The 16,390-nt window shown below is 57.5% G+C and overlaps 1 protein-coding gene across 3 annotated transcripts in view; it reads left to right on the top strand.

The window, feature by feature from the left end:
• Positions 1 to 347: 347 nt before the first annotated feature.
• The window catches only part of Kcnip3 (potassium voltage-gated channel interacting protein 3), a 74,700-nt gene continuing 58,657 nt past the window's right edge, over positions 348 to 16,390 (top strand). Inside the window, exons 1-2 of one of the 3 annotated variants that reach the window (XM_046420068.2) lie at positions 348 to 475; positions 10,720 to 10,885. In XM_046420068.2, the coding sequence (XP_046276024.1) occupies positions 461 to 475; positions 10,720 to 10,885 (181 nt within the window). In that variant the 5' untranslated portion in view covers positions 348 to 460. The remainder of the gene's footprint in view (positions 476 to 10,719; positions 10,886 to 16,390) is intronic. The other 2 variants (XM_058571402.1, XM_058571404.1) reach the window with 2 other exon arrangements.

The raw sequence follows: 16,390 nt of genomic DNA, 5'->3' as shown, positions 1-16,390 counted from the left end.
TGTTGCAACCTCCCCTGGTAACAAAGAAGAGGGTGATCAGAGAGAGAGAGAGAGAGTTAGGGACAGACACCTGAGGGGACATGACCTGGGGGACAGGACACGGGGCCAGGATTTGAAGCCATGTACAGAGAGCGCCTGGGAGGGGACCAGAAAGATGCAAGACGGACTCGTGCACATGTGCGTGAGAGGGAGCGGGAGAGAGGGAGAGAGGGAGAGGGAGAGAGGGAGAGAGGGAGAGGGAGGGGGAGAGGGAGAGGCGGAGCAGGAGGGCGGAGCGCTGGGAGGCAGGGAGGGAGGGTGGGGTAGGGGTGTGGGCGGGGGGGGGGGGGGCGAGAAGCCACTGGTGACAATTACGTCTGGGTCCAAGCAAACATGAGGCAGCTGCCAGCCAGGCCGGGCAGTCCTGGTTGCCTGGGCTGGGGAGCGGGGCGGCCAGCAGCAGTTCCCGCCAGCACCCGGGATGCAGCGGGACAAGGTAGGCGCTGGCCGGCTAGGGCTCGCCTGGGATGTGGAGGGGACGTGGAGGGGACGTGGGGCTTCTGGGGACTGCTCGGACCCGGGATCCTCTTAGAGGTCCCTTCTATGACCCCATCCTCTGCTGTCCCCTTTAAGGTAGATTTGGGGAAAGTGAATGTTGGGGTGTCCAGGAGGGGACGAGGACTCCTGGGGCACACTGTGGGTGGAAGAGGCACTAGGTGACGTTGAGACAAGGGCTGGAGGGCAGCCCCGTAGCTGGTCCTGCCCAGTTAGGTCCCGGGGACAGGGGTCAGGCGGCTGGGAGCTGGCTTCCACTGCCCTGAGGGTCAGGGGAGGCAGGACACAGGAGGGGTGTCTGGTGCTTGGAGGAGGGCCAATGAGTGCATCTTCCGGTTAAATGCTCAGTAGCTAACGAGTGCCCTCTTCTACCGAGGACCCAGAGCAGCTGTCCCCTCTGGTGGGGCTGCTGGGAGGTTGGAGAGGAGGTGAGGGAAACACCTGACACAGGGGTCAAGAAATAAAGGTAGAGGAGGGCAAGGAGGAAGAATTAACTGTGGGCAAGAAAAGTGAGCCAGCCCCCAGCCCAGAGTTAACCCTCAGAAAATGCCGTCCAGTGCCCTGCAGCTGCTCTCAGGTGTGGAATAGTTTTGCTCTGAAGGAAAGAAGAAGCACCAGAATCAGGTCTGGCTGCTCAGATCACCCCCAAATAACAGTGGTTAGAAAAAGGTTGATTGCAATTTTTCTCATGCAGATGTCAAGAGGGAGGTGATACAGGGCTGACACAGACCGCGCCCCCCCCCACCCGTCAGCAGGCACCCAGGCTCCATCTGTCTCCCTGCCCAACATGGCTGCTGGCGCTCCAGCCAGCACATGCAGGTAGAATTAAGGATAAAGAAGGAAGGACAAAAGGACCCAAATAAAATCAAGGTCTTGTGAGTAAGAAAGAATAAATACTGGGCTGGCATCTCTTAATCTCGCCTCCCAAGAGAGGGCTTCCTGCCTTTCTCACCCATGAGGACAAGCAGCCCAGAGAGGGCTCGAGGCTGGCTTCAGATCACACTGTCCCAAAGCCCCGGCCCTGTCTAGTCTGTTTCTCAGGGACACCAGGAGGATCAGCAGAGGTGATGACGTGAAGCTTTTGAGCATGGTGACAATGAATGTTGAAAAGTTGCTTTCTCTCCTGTCACCTCAAGTGTCCCCAGTATCTGCCAGGAGGGCAGAGCAGACACGGAGAAACCTCATGCTTTACCGAGGCTCCCTGTCCACCCATGCTGTGGGTAGCCCAGGTCATGTGACCCGCGGGGTTGGCGTGAATGCTGGCCTGAGTGTGTACGACAGCCTCACCAGCACACGCTCCTGCAGCCCCAGGACAGAGTCCCCACGAGATCATGCGATGCAGTGTCCACAGGCAGGGACTCCTACCATCCAGCGGCACCCAGATGTGCATTCCAGCTCCGCCCACCAGCAGAGGACGGTCCCCCGGTCCCCCTCCCCTTGCCTCTACTGCTGGAGGTCACCCCTGGAGCTTGGCCACCACTGTCCCTGCTACATGGGCAGAGTGAGTGCCCTGAGTCCTGCAGGGGCATCTGGCCCTCCTCCTGGCCATTGTGGCCCCCTCTCCCGCCCTACACCCGCCCCACAACCAGCTCCTGGGTCCCTGTGGGTCTCACTGTCCTTCTGCCCACAAGAGGCCTTCCTGTGTTGGCCTAGCCAGGGACAGGAGTGGACCCCACACCCCTGGGTGCTGGGCCAGGCAGGGGCACTAGTTCCTGGGGAAGCCACCACTGGAGACTGGGAACTACACCTTCCTCTCCAGGGGCGGCGGGGTCTGCTCTTAGCATAGGCTGGGGATTGGCTCCTCTCGCCAGCCCCTGCCCCCAGCCCTGCCCTGCCCTGCTCCCCACTCTCCCCAGTTGCCCGTTCACGAACCCTGGCTCAGCCTCGGGGGTGGGCACTGCCGCTCCCAGCCCACAGACACTGAGGCCCAGAGGGGGGACCACATGTCGCAGCACCAGGTCCCCATGAGCAGGAACTCCACCAGCTCTTAGGAGAAGGCAGAGAGCCTGGGCTGGGCTCATCGTGGTGGGCACGGGCGCCGTCCTGGGCTCTGGGGGACTGTGTCCTGGAGGCTCAGCTCAGCCTGGGAACCTCTCCTGCCCGGCTCCAGCCTTTTTGCAGGAACTTGTGCAAAATGGGTCCTAAATTGCTCCCTGGTTCCCAAAGCCACTGAGAGCGCAGGTCAGGAAGTGGCCCTGCTGTCCAGGTGGAGTCGGGGAGAAGGCCAGGGTCGGGGGGCAGGAGCCCTGAAGTCCCCCCCTCCCTCGAGCTCCTGTTTTACAGATGAGGAAGCAGAGGCCCGTGCTGCTTGCAAGCGCTGTTGTCGCTGGGATTTGAACCCCGCTCTGCCTCATTCTAAGGCTTGCGTCCTGGGGCTCCGGCTCCAGGGGAAGACCTCAGGGGGCCAGGGCATGCCCTTACCCAGGTGACCGGGAAGCCGCCCGCTCCCAGTCCTGGGGCCTGGCTCCTGCCTCCCCTTTCCGGGCTGAGGATCCAGGAGTGTGATGGAAAGGATCCTAGGGTTTTCGACTCCACCGCCCCTTTCTCTCCAAAACCTTCCTCGAGAGTGGACAGCTGCCTTTCTGACTCAGGGGCTGAGGCTGGGGCCCCTGCTCCCACGGACCACTGCCAGGCTTCTCTGGGTGTTCCGGAAACGGCCTCTTCGAGGGGGAAGGACACCCGTGCCTTCCAAAGCAGAGAAAGAGGGGGCCAGAGAGGCTGGGTACAGCCCCTTTCCGGGTGGCCCAGCCCCCGGGCAGGAGGGAGGGCACCTGACTCACTGTGGTGCCCACCCCCGCCCCAGCAGGCTGATGTTCCCTAGAACAGGTGCGTCTGCCAGCTGTGCTCAGCCCACGTCCTGGAGCCCACAGAGCCACGTGTCAGGGAGGAGCCGAGGGGACCCACAGGTGCCAGCTTGGTGGGGGGGACAGAGCTGAGCTGAGATAGGAGGACATCAGAAGGGGCCCTGTCCCTCCCCTCAGTTGGCTCTGTCTCCCCTCTCGGATCTGTGGCCTCAGCTCTCTGCCCAGCTGTCCCCTCTGCCAGAGGGGACGAGGCACTGCTGGCCTCTGCTGGCCTTGTCTCCAGCTCTGCCTGTCACCCCTGCCTCCAGCAATGGGCAGTGGGTGGCCTCCAGAGTAGATCCAAGTCCCTCTGCCACTGACGGCACACTCCACACCCAGCTCTGTTGGACGGGCACTCAGGGCAGCCAGATGCTAGCCAAGACTCTGCCCCCGTTTCTCTGGACTCAGTCCTGCCCCCTGCACCCTTTAGCTGTGTGTCCACAGACAAGTTGCTCAGCTTCTCTGTGCCAAGTGCTTTTTATTTTCCTGAGGAGATATCACCCACCTGGATGAAGGAGATCATCTGCCAGCTTGCTCAGCTGAGGGCTGCGTAGAGGTGGGGTGTTGACGCCATTGCTTTCTGGTTGCTGGGTACCGCCTGGGAAGGTACCGCCTGGGAAGGCCAGCCAGCCCCACAGGTCAACTCTGGGTCAATGCGATGCCCCCTTCTCAGGGTGAGGGAGCCTGTGCCTTGGAGAAGTTGGCAGCCGTCAGTCTCAGGCCAGGACGGCAGGTCTTGCCTCTTCTGCTCCAGCGCTCTGAGAGGACCCAGGCCAGGGGCGTGCAGCGTGTGGGTGGGTGTGCAAATGTGCCTGTGGCTGTGGGGACCGCGGCCATCTCAGCCCCCTGCTGACAAGACGAGCCACCTGGCCCACATCTGTCTGTGCCCAGGGTGGGTGACGAGCTCGGGCTCCCAAAGCCTCCCCATCTCAAACCTGGGGGCCCGCACGACACAACGCCCACCACTGCTTCCCGCCATCTGTCCCGAATGATGGAAATAGAGCCAACCACAGTGGGCGCCGGGCGAGACGGCAGCACCGCCACAGCCCCTGAGGACAGGAAGACAGGTGGGCAGGCCCGGGTCCCGGCCTGGGGCAGCACCCCGGGAGGAAATGGGTTGAGACCTTGGACCTCCTTACCCGATGGGCAGGGCCAGGATTTTCTGTGTGTAGGATAAGCACTGGAAACCTTAGCTGCACTTCCAAATAGGACGAAGAACTTTATAGAGAAGCCCAGGCCCCCGTGAATCTAACCACGAAGCCCCCAAAGGGGTGGAAATCTCCCAGCAGATCCCAGCAAGCGCCTGCTGAGGGCAGCAAGTCTGTTACTGGCCATGCACGTGACCTCTCCCCCTTGTCTTGGGCAGTGGCCTGATGCAGGACCAGAGGGTGGAGACCAGTGGTGGTCTCCCTCTGGGGCTCTGTGTTCACGCCTCTCCTAACCACTCATAAACCAGCCAGGGCGTACTAGGGAGGCCCTGAGCCGTCGGACTCTTTGTCCAGGCAACCCAGCTGGGTTGTGAGGGTCCCAGGTTCAAGGCCCCCTGAGGTCAGCCCTCCAGTCTGACTGACCACAGACCTCTCCCCTCTGCGCTCAGTGGTCTGACACCATGCCAACTGGCCTGAAGCCCACCCACAGCCAGGTTAATTAAGTGGAACCCAGTGTAAACACTGTCTTTTCAACAAGTAATCTCTATAAATATTATTAATAAGCTATTTTTGCTTCCGGTACACAAATATTTGAAACCCAGTGTGTGTTTACACAGACTATCACATCTCAGTTTGGACTAGGTCCACGCCACCTGTTCAATAATCCTATGTGGCTGTGGCCACTGTGTGGGGTAGCTCAGACTTTCAGGGGTCACTGCTAGGCCAGGCTCAGCTGGGATGAGAAACACAAGATTCTTAGCCTGTCTGTCCTCCCCTGTTATGGTCCATTTTCACTTACTATTACAAAATACGTCAGGCAGGCTGCCTTTTTAAGAAAAGAGGTTCATTTAGCTCACAGTTTTGGAGCTGGAAGTCAGAGAAGCATGGTGCAGGCTCTGACGAGGGTCCCTGAGGCTGCATCACACCATGGTGGGAGTACATGTGTGTCTCTGAGTCTGGGGTCTCTCCCTGTCCTTATAAAGCCACAAAAATTCAATCACATCCCCACATCACTGACCTCATCTAACCTAACCATTTGCCAAAGGCCCCACCTCTAGACACACGCAGTCCTGTTAAGTTTTCACCCTTAATCAACATCAGGCTCTGGGGACTAAAGTGCTACATGGGTTTGGGGATGAATCATAGTCAAGCCACAACATCCGCTTTTGCTGTTTGTGCCTTACATGCTTCACCATGTGCTAGTTATTTTTTCTTAATTAACTGGCATTTCAAATTCTAATACACTCCCTGGAAGGGGCATTTTTTTTTTTTCATATCAGGGATTGAACCCAGTGGTACTTAACCACTGAGCCACGTCCCCAGCTTTTTTTAGTATTTTATTTAGAGACAGGGTCTCACTGAGGTGCTTAGGGCCTTGCTAAGTTGCTGAGGCTGGCCTTGAACTCGTGATCCTCCTGCCTCAGCCTCCCGAGCCCTTGGGATTACAGGTGTGTGCCACCTTGAGGGAATCTTGTAAGCCTTGCTGGGCACTGTCTCTGGGACATGGTCTTGAACACCTATGTCACCAGGGACTCTGTGGATCCCCTGGACCCAGGTCTTCTGGCTTCATCAGTCCCTGCCACCCTGCCCTGGCCATCCTGGGGCCTGTGGACAATGACAACTCTGTCACCAGTTAAAATGAGGCAGAATCAGGCAGGAGCCAATGGAGTGAAGGTCACTCCGGTGGATTCAGGAGAACATCAGGGTCATCACCTTGCCGTTCATGGATATTTATCAAAGGCCTTATTTCTGTTTGTATTTTTAATACTCTTTTTTTTATGAGAGTATTTGCAATTTGAATTTTTTATTGATCTGATTGTGGTAAGAAATAAACAGAGTCCTGCAACCTCTCTACCCGATTTCCATCTTACAAAGCTAGTACAATATGGCAGCTGGAGTATCCACCGGGATGCAGTCCCCAGATCTTATTCAGATTCCCCCGGTTTTGCATGTACTCATTTGTGCAAGTGTGTGTGTGTGTGTGTGTGCGTGTGTGTGTGTGTGTGTGTGCACGCGCGCTGCACAGGTTCCCAAGTCCGAGACACAGTCAAGTCAGAAGGCCTTGGAAGCCACCCTTTCCTCCCACCTGCCTCTCCCCAGTCTCTGGGGTGACCAGCCTTCTAATCAGTTCCCCATTTCTAAAATGTCATTTCAAAATGTCACATAACTAGAATCACACAGCACGTGACCTCCAGGATTGGCCTCCTTCATCCAGCCTGGCAACCTAGAGATTCACCCAGGCTGTTTGCTCTCACACTGAGCCCGTGACATGGACGCACCACTGTGTATTTAACTTTCCCCCACGGAAGGACAACTGGGAGGTTTCCAATTTGAGGCTCTTACAGATAAAACTGCTGCAAATTTTCATGTATAATGTTTTTTTGTTGGAGCATGTATTTTCAGCTCTCTGGGACCAGTGCCCCAGAGTGTGATGGGTGGGTTGGGCGGTCGATGCATCTTTAGTTTTCTAAGAATCTGTAGAGCCGTTGTTCAGAGTAGCCACAGGGTCCTGCGTGCCACCAGCGAGGAAGGAGTGGTCCAGGGTCCCTGCATCCTCACTGGCCTTCGATGCTGTCACTGTTTTTTATCTTGGCCATTGAGAAGAGAAACGAGATGGTTCTCAGGGTGGTTCTGCTCGCAGATCCCAGTGGCTAATGGAGCTGCCCACGTGGTCAGGGGCTCATCGCCATCTCCATGTCCCCTTCCACTGGAGGGCTGTCTGCATGTCTTTTACCCACGTTCTTGCTGGATGGTTTGTTTTTTTGTCCTGTGGAGTTTGGGGAGTGAGGGTCTCGTGGGTGCCAGGGTCTGTGCCGCGAGGAGCTGTGGACACGTGGCAGGACCCACCCTCTTTTGGAGGAAGAAAATAAATGCACCTGAAAACAGAAAAAAAATGAGTTCCAAGAGGACAAGGTTCCCAAGTCCGAGACACAGCAGTGCTAGGACAGGGACCCAGGGGTTCTCCTAGGCAGAAGGGTTGCTCCCAGAACCAGACTCCTGAGCCAGCCCCTGAGCATCCACAGGACAAGTGTCCAGTGCAGGGGCATCAGTGCCCCCTCAGTGGGGGGACAAGCCCAGCGCAGGAGGAGCAGAGGAGGCGGGGTGGGCAGGCCGGTTGGCCTTTCTTGAAACTCCGCAGGAAGCCACGGGGGGGGGGACTTATGGGCTCCTCCTGCCCCAGCTCTCCTCCGGTCACCTCTCAGCACTGGGCAAGGAGCAACGGGGCGGCCTCCCAGAGCTCCTGCTCTTCAGAGCCCACAGCCTCCGGGGCCAAGAGGAGGGCTGCTAGGGTGGCTGTTTAACACTCCTGACAGCTCCGCCAGACCCTCTCCCAGACAGACAAGAGTCAAATATTCATGAGGGTGACCTGGTGGTCACTCCCCTCCTCCTCCCCTTCTCCCACAGCCTGACGGGCCTAGTCCCAGGCCTTGGCTCCTCTCTGAGGCTGTGTGGATAGCCGGGCCTCCCCACTCCAGCCTCCTAGGAACCTACTCCTACCTTACAAGGAGGCCGTCACAGGCCCTGCCTTGGGGCTCACAGGTGGGATCCCGGCCCCTCAGGCAGCCCAACATCCCAGCCCCACCCAGGCCTCCCAACCCCACCCCTCCTAGACTCCCCACCAGGGCCCCTTACCCCGGGGACATGACAGAACATCTGCTACTTTTGAAAGACTGTTGACTTGGTTGCGGGGGCTTGGGAACCCCAAAACTTCTGTGAGCTCTCCGGGGTCCTGGCCCTATGACCAGTCACTCTGGCAAAGCCTGTGGCCAAGGCCACCTGAACTTTGGCATCAGAAGGCCTTGGCATTTCCAGCGTAGTCCTGGGATGTCCCAAATTGTCTCGGGGATGTCATTTCCTGGTCTATATAATTGGGTGGTGTTCCCACCTTGTAGGTGGCAAGGAGATGACTTGAGGCTCAGAACAGACATGCACTAGGGGGCTCGGCCCACCCATGGGCCTCCCAACCTCCCCATGTGGATAGAACCACCGTGAGGTAGAAGCCAGGGACACCACAGGCCTCTCCCAGCCTGGCCCCCGCGAGACAGAATCCCTGTGACCGAGCTGCACCTGGCATGGGCAGCCCTTGCCTGCCCTCCCCAGCGCTGTCCTGGAGGGTGGACCCACAGAGCTGACCTGAGGCCCACCTGGGCCTCTCCTTCCCACGCTCTCACCAACCCGTGCGCAGATCCTTCAGCAAGGAACCTGGGAGCTGAGAGGCAGCAGCTGCCCGCCTCCCTGCCCCCTCCTTGACTGAAGTGAAGCCTTTATTCATTGAGGCCATTTCTCTCCTGAATAAGATCTTTAATAATGGAGAAGGTGCCTCTCGGACCAGCCAGGGCAGGGTCCCTGTGTGTGTGCCTCCCTCGGCATCCCTGGGCCCTCTACCCGCATCTCGCCCCCTTTCTGCCCATCAGCACCATCAGCCCTACCCAGGCTGCAGCTCTGGGCACCATCGAGCCCCTCACAGTGGGGCAGGCATGGAGAAAGGGGGCTGTGGGGTATTGCTGAGGAGGTGTGTTGGGGAGGTGGGGACAGCTGTGGACAGGGGAACTGACAGCTGGGACCTGGCTGAGGGGGCCTGAGAGCCAGCATAAGGGGTTTGGACACTGGCCTGCCAAGGGGTCACTTCATCCAAATCTGACCAGGAGTCACTGTGGGGCCATGAGCCATGAAGCCACTGGAGGGTTGTCCTCTACCTGGAGCCTCAGAATGCAGCAAGCCCCTCAGCAATTCAGGGATCATGGTTGGGCCTCTTCCCGAGTTCAGACGGTTCCTACAGAATGCGAGCAAGACAGAACGGAGGCCAGGGGTCTGCTTCCTGTGTCCAGCAGCCAGGGAGTGGGTCTCCAGCCAGGGCTTTGGCTTTGACCCCGGAGCCAGTGTCTGTCTGCACAGAGATGGCCCTGCATAGCCTCTGGTTCCAGGGCAGCAAGGCCATGAGGTCACTGAGGGTCCTAGGCCTGGTGCCTTTGGGACAGGGGCCAGCATCACCCAGCCTCACAGAGAGGCCTCACTGGCCTCTGGCTGTCCTGATCTGACTCCTAAGCCTGGCTTCCTGTCCCTCCGTGGAGACTGTGACAGGACTGGCTCCCTGCCTCCCTCCCCGACCCGACTACACATCTGCCTGTCAGTCACGCTAAGCCACAAAAGGGTTTTCAGAACTGTGTGAATGTAACACCCGTAAAGTCTCCCGGTCCTGGAGGGACAGCAGACACCTAAATGACCCTGGCTCTGAATGGCTGACAACCTGACCATTCAGAATAGTCCCGTGAGCCCCAAGACTAGCACATGGATAGAATGAGCCCAGGGCTGCTTGGGGGCCGTGACCCAATCACAGGGGCCAAACCTGTTCCTTGGCCACAGGTACCAGACACAAAGGCACAGCAATGCCCAGAGGGACCACTGTGGCTGACTGCAGCTGGCCGGAAGGGGCCACACTGCTGCCCCTCGGGAACTGAAGACCCGGATGGTCTGGAAGCCAGGATTATTGAGGGGCCTCAAATATTGTTACACGAAAACAAGTCCCACTGCTCTGGGGCTGTCCTTTCTCAGTTCACACCAACTCCAATTCAGGCCCCTCCGTCTCTTAACCACCCACTCTCTCCTCCGGGATCCCTCCCATTACCATTTGAGTTGCTTCTTCGTGTCACTGCACAGCTGGGTGGTGGGATCCATCCGTGTGCCCCTCCTGTGGTGACCATCAGCCATTCATCCATCCTCAGCTTGCCATAGGTAAAAAAAGGCAGGTAGAGCAAAGGCTCCGGGGCACAGGGACACCCACTGCTGTCCGTGGGCTTTAGTGAAGAGAGGGAGGGGCTTGGACTGGGACCTCTGAGTGACCACCGGCTCTGGCAATCTGGTCTTTTCTCAGGCGGGGGCTTCAGTCAGCAGATCTAGGCTCACCCTCATCCCCCCCCCTCTGGAATCCTCACCACCTCCTTTTGGGGGCCCCATTGTATGCTAAAGCAGGGTGCAGAGAGGAAGAAACCCTTAGAGATGGGGCAGAGAAGACCATGGAAGGGGCAACGGAGGCCCATGGGGCAGCAGAGCTTGGGGCCTCTCCAGCCAGGACTAGCACGCAAGCCCTGGGTGAGGTGAAGGCTGACCTCACCCCGAAGTCAGGTGGCCCAGCAATGCCCCAGAGGCCCCTCTAGGATCAGTGGCTCAGGATGCTCTGCCTGTTCTTGCTGCAGGAGGCCATGAAGGCGTCGGATGGCAGTCTCCTGGGGGACCCTGGGCACACACCGTTGAGCAAGAAGGAGAGTGTCAAGTGGCAGCGGCCGCGGCTCACCCGCCAGGCCCTGATGCGGTGCTGCTTGGTCAAGTGGATTCTGTCCAGCGCAGCCCCGCAGGGCTCAGGTAGGGCTGGGGCTGAGGGGCAGGGGATCTTCTTGGAGCTCTGTCCTTTCTGAGGCCTCAGCCTCACCCCCAGATCTCATCAGGGCAATGAGCTCCCGGCAGGACTCAGGGAGTGTGGGGACAGAAGGCTGAGGCCATGCTGGGAGTGGGTGGCTGCGAGGACGGAGCGGCTGTGGTCTCAGAAGCCAGGTTCCTCCCGACCCAGCAGGTCTCCTTGGGCATCTCTCTGTCCTTTCCAAGTCCTCTGTAAAAAGAGGGCCTGGAACCCTGACACAAGGCGCATTTGGGCGTGCAGGGCCTGGAGAGGGGAGGCTTGCCCTCAGCCCTCTAGAGTTCTGCCCAGTGTGCCCCAGTGCCCAGAGCTGGCATCCTAGGGGTTCACAGAGGAACTAGCAGAAATGGCCGTCCTGTGCTTGCTGACGGCCATATTTGGTGTTTGGTGAGTGTGACAGAAAGGGAGATGCAGAGGCAGCCCCCACGATCTCACACACATATACACACCTCACTCAACCTGTGCTCGCATGCCCGTGTTCCCCACACACAGGTGGGCACAACCACCTTGCACACATAGGCACACAGCCCTCACACCTGCATGCATGCACAGTTGCCCTTCCCACGCACACACTCCGCACACTCGTGATATCACACATGGGTGAGAGTCTGCCTCTGAGGTACACACTTGTCCTTCAGACCTGCACCTTGCTCACTGTCTTGGACGTTCTCTAGCTGTGTGATTTCCAGGGAACCTTGGGCTGGAGAATGGGCACAATCAAGGTCCCAGCCTCTCAGGCTTGATGGGGTCACATGTGGAGGAGGCCCCCTGAGGGGCCTAGGATAGGCAGCAAACATAGCGACAAGCAGCCACTCCCAGTGTCCTGAGTGTGCATGAGGGGACAGGGCTGCTACCCGCCAAGTCCCCATCCTGCCTGTTTGTCCCCCAGCCTTTCCCATGGAAGTGCTGGCGCACTTGAATACACTCTTAGGGCCCTTGTGCACCCCGTATTTATTGCGGGGGAGGATAGGTTTTGCAGGTGGTAGAAACAGGCTGATCACATCTTCACCGAGCTGCGTGTCCTGCAGCAAGATAAAAACACTCTGCTTTCCCTCGGCTAGGGAAGGGACAGCAGGGGGGCAGGTGCAGCCTCTGTATATCCAGGGGACTCGGGGTCACTTTAACAGGCACGGCTCTGTACCCCTGAAACCCAGAGTCCCTCCTGGCCTCTGGGTCTCCCAGTCTTCCTGGTGGATCCAAGGGGGTGACCGAGCTGAGGCTTCCTTCTCCTCCTGTAGATCCCATGTCACCCACCCTCACCTCTGCGTCTCCCGCTGGCAGGCAGTGGTGGCTCAGGATGGGGCTGAGGCTGGTGTGTCCTTGGCCAAGCAGCAGCCCCGCAGAGTGGCAGAGTGCGGACAATGGGAGAGAAGGTGGGAAATGGAAGAGATGGGAAAGCCACGCCCACGGCCACGCCCAACTCAGGGCGCTTCCTAATGGGAGGGGCCTCTGACCTGCGGCTCTTGACATGGCACGAGTGGAGGGTAGGGCCTCAACATGGATGGGTCCCCGAGTTTGGTGTGCTTCCCTAGGAGGACACATTTACTGGACCCCCCACACCAGGCAGTGAGAAGAGATACTAAAGCGAAAAATGAGATTCTATGTAATTGTTGGAAGCGGGCATTGCAAATCTGTCACCCTCCTTTACATAAAAGTCCATGGGTGCTTGGAGTGGTCACATGGCTCAGCAGGTCACCGGCATTGGGGCCCTGGGAGGTGTGGAACCTGGAGCACCTTGGCGTGCTCTGAGCAGGGTGCCCACCTTGACATGGGTGGTACCCCACAGACTGAGGAACCCAGACCCTGATTAAGCCCGCATTCCTCAGTCCAAACAGATCTTGTGCACCCTTGTGTCCTCAAGGATGACTCCACGGTGTGGCGACACCAGGGGCTTTGTGCACATGTGTGCAGGTGAGGCTCCTCTGCTCCCTATGGGCTCTGGCTACAGAGGACAATGGGTGCTTTTCAGTGCTGTCTGTCCACGTGCTCAGAGAGACCGGGCACACAGTCCTGAGCACTCCAGTGTCTGTGGAAGTCAGGTGGCCCAGACACTTGGCCCTCCTGGCCGGGTTTTTCCATTCTGCAGGCACATGGCCAGAGAGATGGGGTCTGGAGTGGCTGAGAGCAGAAGCCCAGGTCCAGTGCGGTGTCCTCAGGGCTCCGGTAGGTTGGGACCTTGGCAAAGAGTGAGAGGGACTGAGGGACCTGGAGAAGAAAGGACAAGGATTGGACCAGCTTCAGCTGTGCCCTGGGCAGTCACTCCTGGGCTGAAGACCCCAGAGTTGCAGCTGGGAGGTAGGCAAAGATGGTGGCCTCTATGGCAGGTGGGTGGGGCCTCAGCCAGCAGAAGCACCCCAGCCTCAGCCCAGAAGCTCCAGGGAGCCCTTCTTGATGACCCAGAAGTTGGGACTGACCTGTTGTGTGTACTCTCCAGCAAGGTGCTTCCTCAGGTCCTTCCTGGCAGGACACCTCTTGGAGCGTGGCTGAGGCAGCCAACCCGACAAACCTGCTTCTCAAGTCTGACTCCTCGCTAGGGCTGTAGGCCTTGGGTTTCTTGGATTGTTTAGCCAGAATAATACCCGCTTAACCTGGGTCTTGACTGTGGACAGCCAGATCCAGGCTGTTAAGCAGGACAGCACTGGCTCCAGGCCTGGACAGGTTTATAGAAAATTCTGGAGGGTCGACGAACAAGGATGTGACTAAGCCCTGCCACTGTGGGAAGCGTGTCCCCCACCCCTTGGGCTATTCCTGAAGCAGCCCTGGAGCACCAGCCTCGTGCTTCTGTGTGACAGTGCAACTGCTGGAGCCCTGCAGTCTCCTCAGCCCCTGAGCCCCTCTGTGTCTGGGACATACTCCTCCTAGGCTCCCATCATAGATCCAGACAAAACCAGGAGACCACCACCAGCATCCTCCTGGAAAGGGGTCGGCAGAAAGATCTGGAAACAAAAAGTCAAACTAACTTGCCTCTAAACTGTGAGAATATATCAATATATACTGCCAGCATTTTACCGTGTCTGAAGCACCAAGATTCAACTGATATTATATTTCCAAGTGAAATATCAGATTGGATGCAGATGTTCAAGGATTTTTCTGGAAACTGGTTCTGTGGTTTGGGAAGCTGCCATCTTCACCAAAAGTAGAGGACAGGTGGAGCCAGGGGAGAGGTGATTTGTGAAGAGGATTTCTACACAGAGGGTAGTTGAGCCCACCACCCTCGAAGTTGAGGGGCAAGTTTTGGTTTCTTCTTGTTACTTAACAACATACTCTATAGTGTCTTAAAGTAACAGCTATTTTGTTTCTCTCAATCCTGTGGGTCAGGAATTTGGGCAGGCCTCCTCCTAGATGGTTCTTCTACTTAGCATGGCATCGGTTGTGATAATTTGCCTCTCGCTGGTGGCTGGGAATTGCCTTGTGGTGCGTCAGTGTGGGTCTCTGTCCACGTGGCTGCTTGGGCTTCCTCACAACATGGCAGCATCAGGATAAGCCAGCTTCTTACTTGGTGGCTACTTCCAACAGGGAAGTTAAGGGAAAAGTCAATCAAGATAAGTGCAGGGGCAGCCCAGATTCAAAGGGAAGACAAATAGGTTCCGCCTCTGTGTGGAGCTGTGGTATGAAACTTTGGCCATCATTAACCCACCACAGGGGCCTCAGCTAAGAATCCCCAGTGGAGAGATCCAAACCCTCCCTCCTTAGAGATCTGAGCCCTCTGTGGTCCACCTCTGAGGGATTGCTATGAGCCCCACTGTTTTATTTATTTAATTTTTTTGAGACGGGGACTTGTTAGGTTGTCTGGGCTGGCATCAAACTTGAAATCCTGTTGCCTCAGTCTCTTGCATAGTGAGCATTACAGGTGTGTGCCACTGTGCCCAGCTGACGCTAACCTTAATCACTGTGTCTGGCAGTGTCCCAGGGTTCCCTGGAGAACTTGCTAGATGTGAGATAGAGTCCTCTGAGTCCCTCGCTGTGTAACCGCAGCGTCTTCATCCCTTGACCATCAGGACCGTCCATCTGGCCAACGCTCTGTTACATCCATTGGTCTAAGTGATACAAGGAGCCCATGATGGCCAGGTGGCTTCTCAGCCTGTGGTTCCGCAGAGCCATGGAATCTCACCTTCAGAAATGGCTTCTTCCTTTGGAATCTGATGTCTCTGATCTAGAGCCCAGAGCACTGGAGACATGGGCCAAATACTGGGCATGGGTTGGGGACAGCATCACCTCATCCCTTGGTTCCTGGGCCATCCTTTGGGCGGGAGAAACTGCATGTCCAGCATCGAACAGGACAGTCTCAACCTCGCAGCAGTAGACCTTTCCACCTCTGGGCAAGGCCATCCAGGGGTGGGACACGTAAGGACAGTGGGGTTTGAAAGCACTTTGTTGCAGTGAGCCCCTTGGTCAGAAACAATGATGTGTGGGACCCCAGCAGCAGGGCGGCCATACAGGCAGGTCCACGTCTAGATATGTGTGAGCGGCCGGGAGGGGAATGGTGGCCCTTTCTGCATGCGTGGGATACACTTGGCTGACCTGCCACCTGGTGGCTGGCTGGGTGCTCAGCAGCCAGGCCAGACAGCGGGAGGGATTCTTGTGCTGAACCAGTGGAAACTTAGGCAACTACGAGAAGGGCACTTTGTTTCTGAGCAGGCACTCAAGTGGGCAGGGGAGGCCCCCCACTGCACAGAGCAGGTCCTCGAGTCTCCCTGGGTCCCAGGCCCCTGCCCATCCCTGGGCACCTTTCCAAGAGTTCACCAAGGACTCTGATAGTCTCACTCTGGGTTCTTCCCCAGACTTCCTTGTCACCACTGCCCCAATCCTGTCCCCTCCGCCTCCCTGAGCCCTGAACAAATGGTTAACACCTTCCCATGGTCAAGGTAAATCTGTGCCTCGGCCATCTCTCCTTCCAGACAACAGGGGTAAGTAGATGTCCACAAAGTTCTGCCCACCAGGAACATGTCCCATTTTTCCTGTCCCCAAGTGGGCCCTAATATCTGCTTGGACTTGGTGCTAACAGTTCCTCCAGCTCTGTCTTCGAATCAGATGTGAATTTTGTCCTCTTTGAGAAGTCTTAGGGACTTACCAGGTGTGGGTTCAGGGGACGGTGGCCATGTAGCAGACACCATAGGAGTACAAGACACCTGCTCGCACAACTGGCCTGTGCCTCCAGTCCCCACGCTGCCCAGGCTCTGAACTCGTGTTGCAGCATCTTTACATCATCGTGGAGCGTTACACACCAGTTCCTGCAAGCTGGGAGGGAGAGGGCGAGGTGAAGGGCAGCTCAGGACTCAGGCCACCTGGTGTCCCATCAGCCCTTCCACCTCTGGCACAGATTTTTGCCAAAAAAGCAGACTTTGCTCAGAACCTGAGATTCTCCACACACACACACACACACACACACACACACACACCTGTGGTGCCACAGGTGTCCTAACCAGCCTCAGGCACACTGTGTCATGGAATGT

This window comes from Marmota monax, unplaced genomic scaffold, assembly GCF_021218885.2.
Source record: "Marmota monax isolate L192 unplaced genomic scaffold, Marmota_monax_Labrador192_F-V1.1 WCK01_AAM20220418_F8-fsc00178, whole genome shotgun sequence".
NCBI classification, from domain to species: domain Eukaryota; kingdom Metazoa; phylum Chordata; class Mammalia; order Rodentia; family Sciuridae; genus Marmota; species Marmota monax.
The sequence above is the reverse complement of the archived record's forward strand: the minus strand, read 5'-3'. Positions and strand labels throughout refer to the sequence as shown.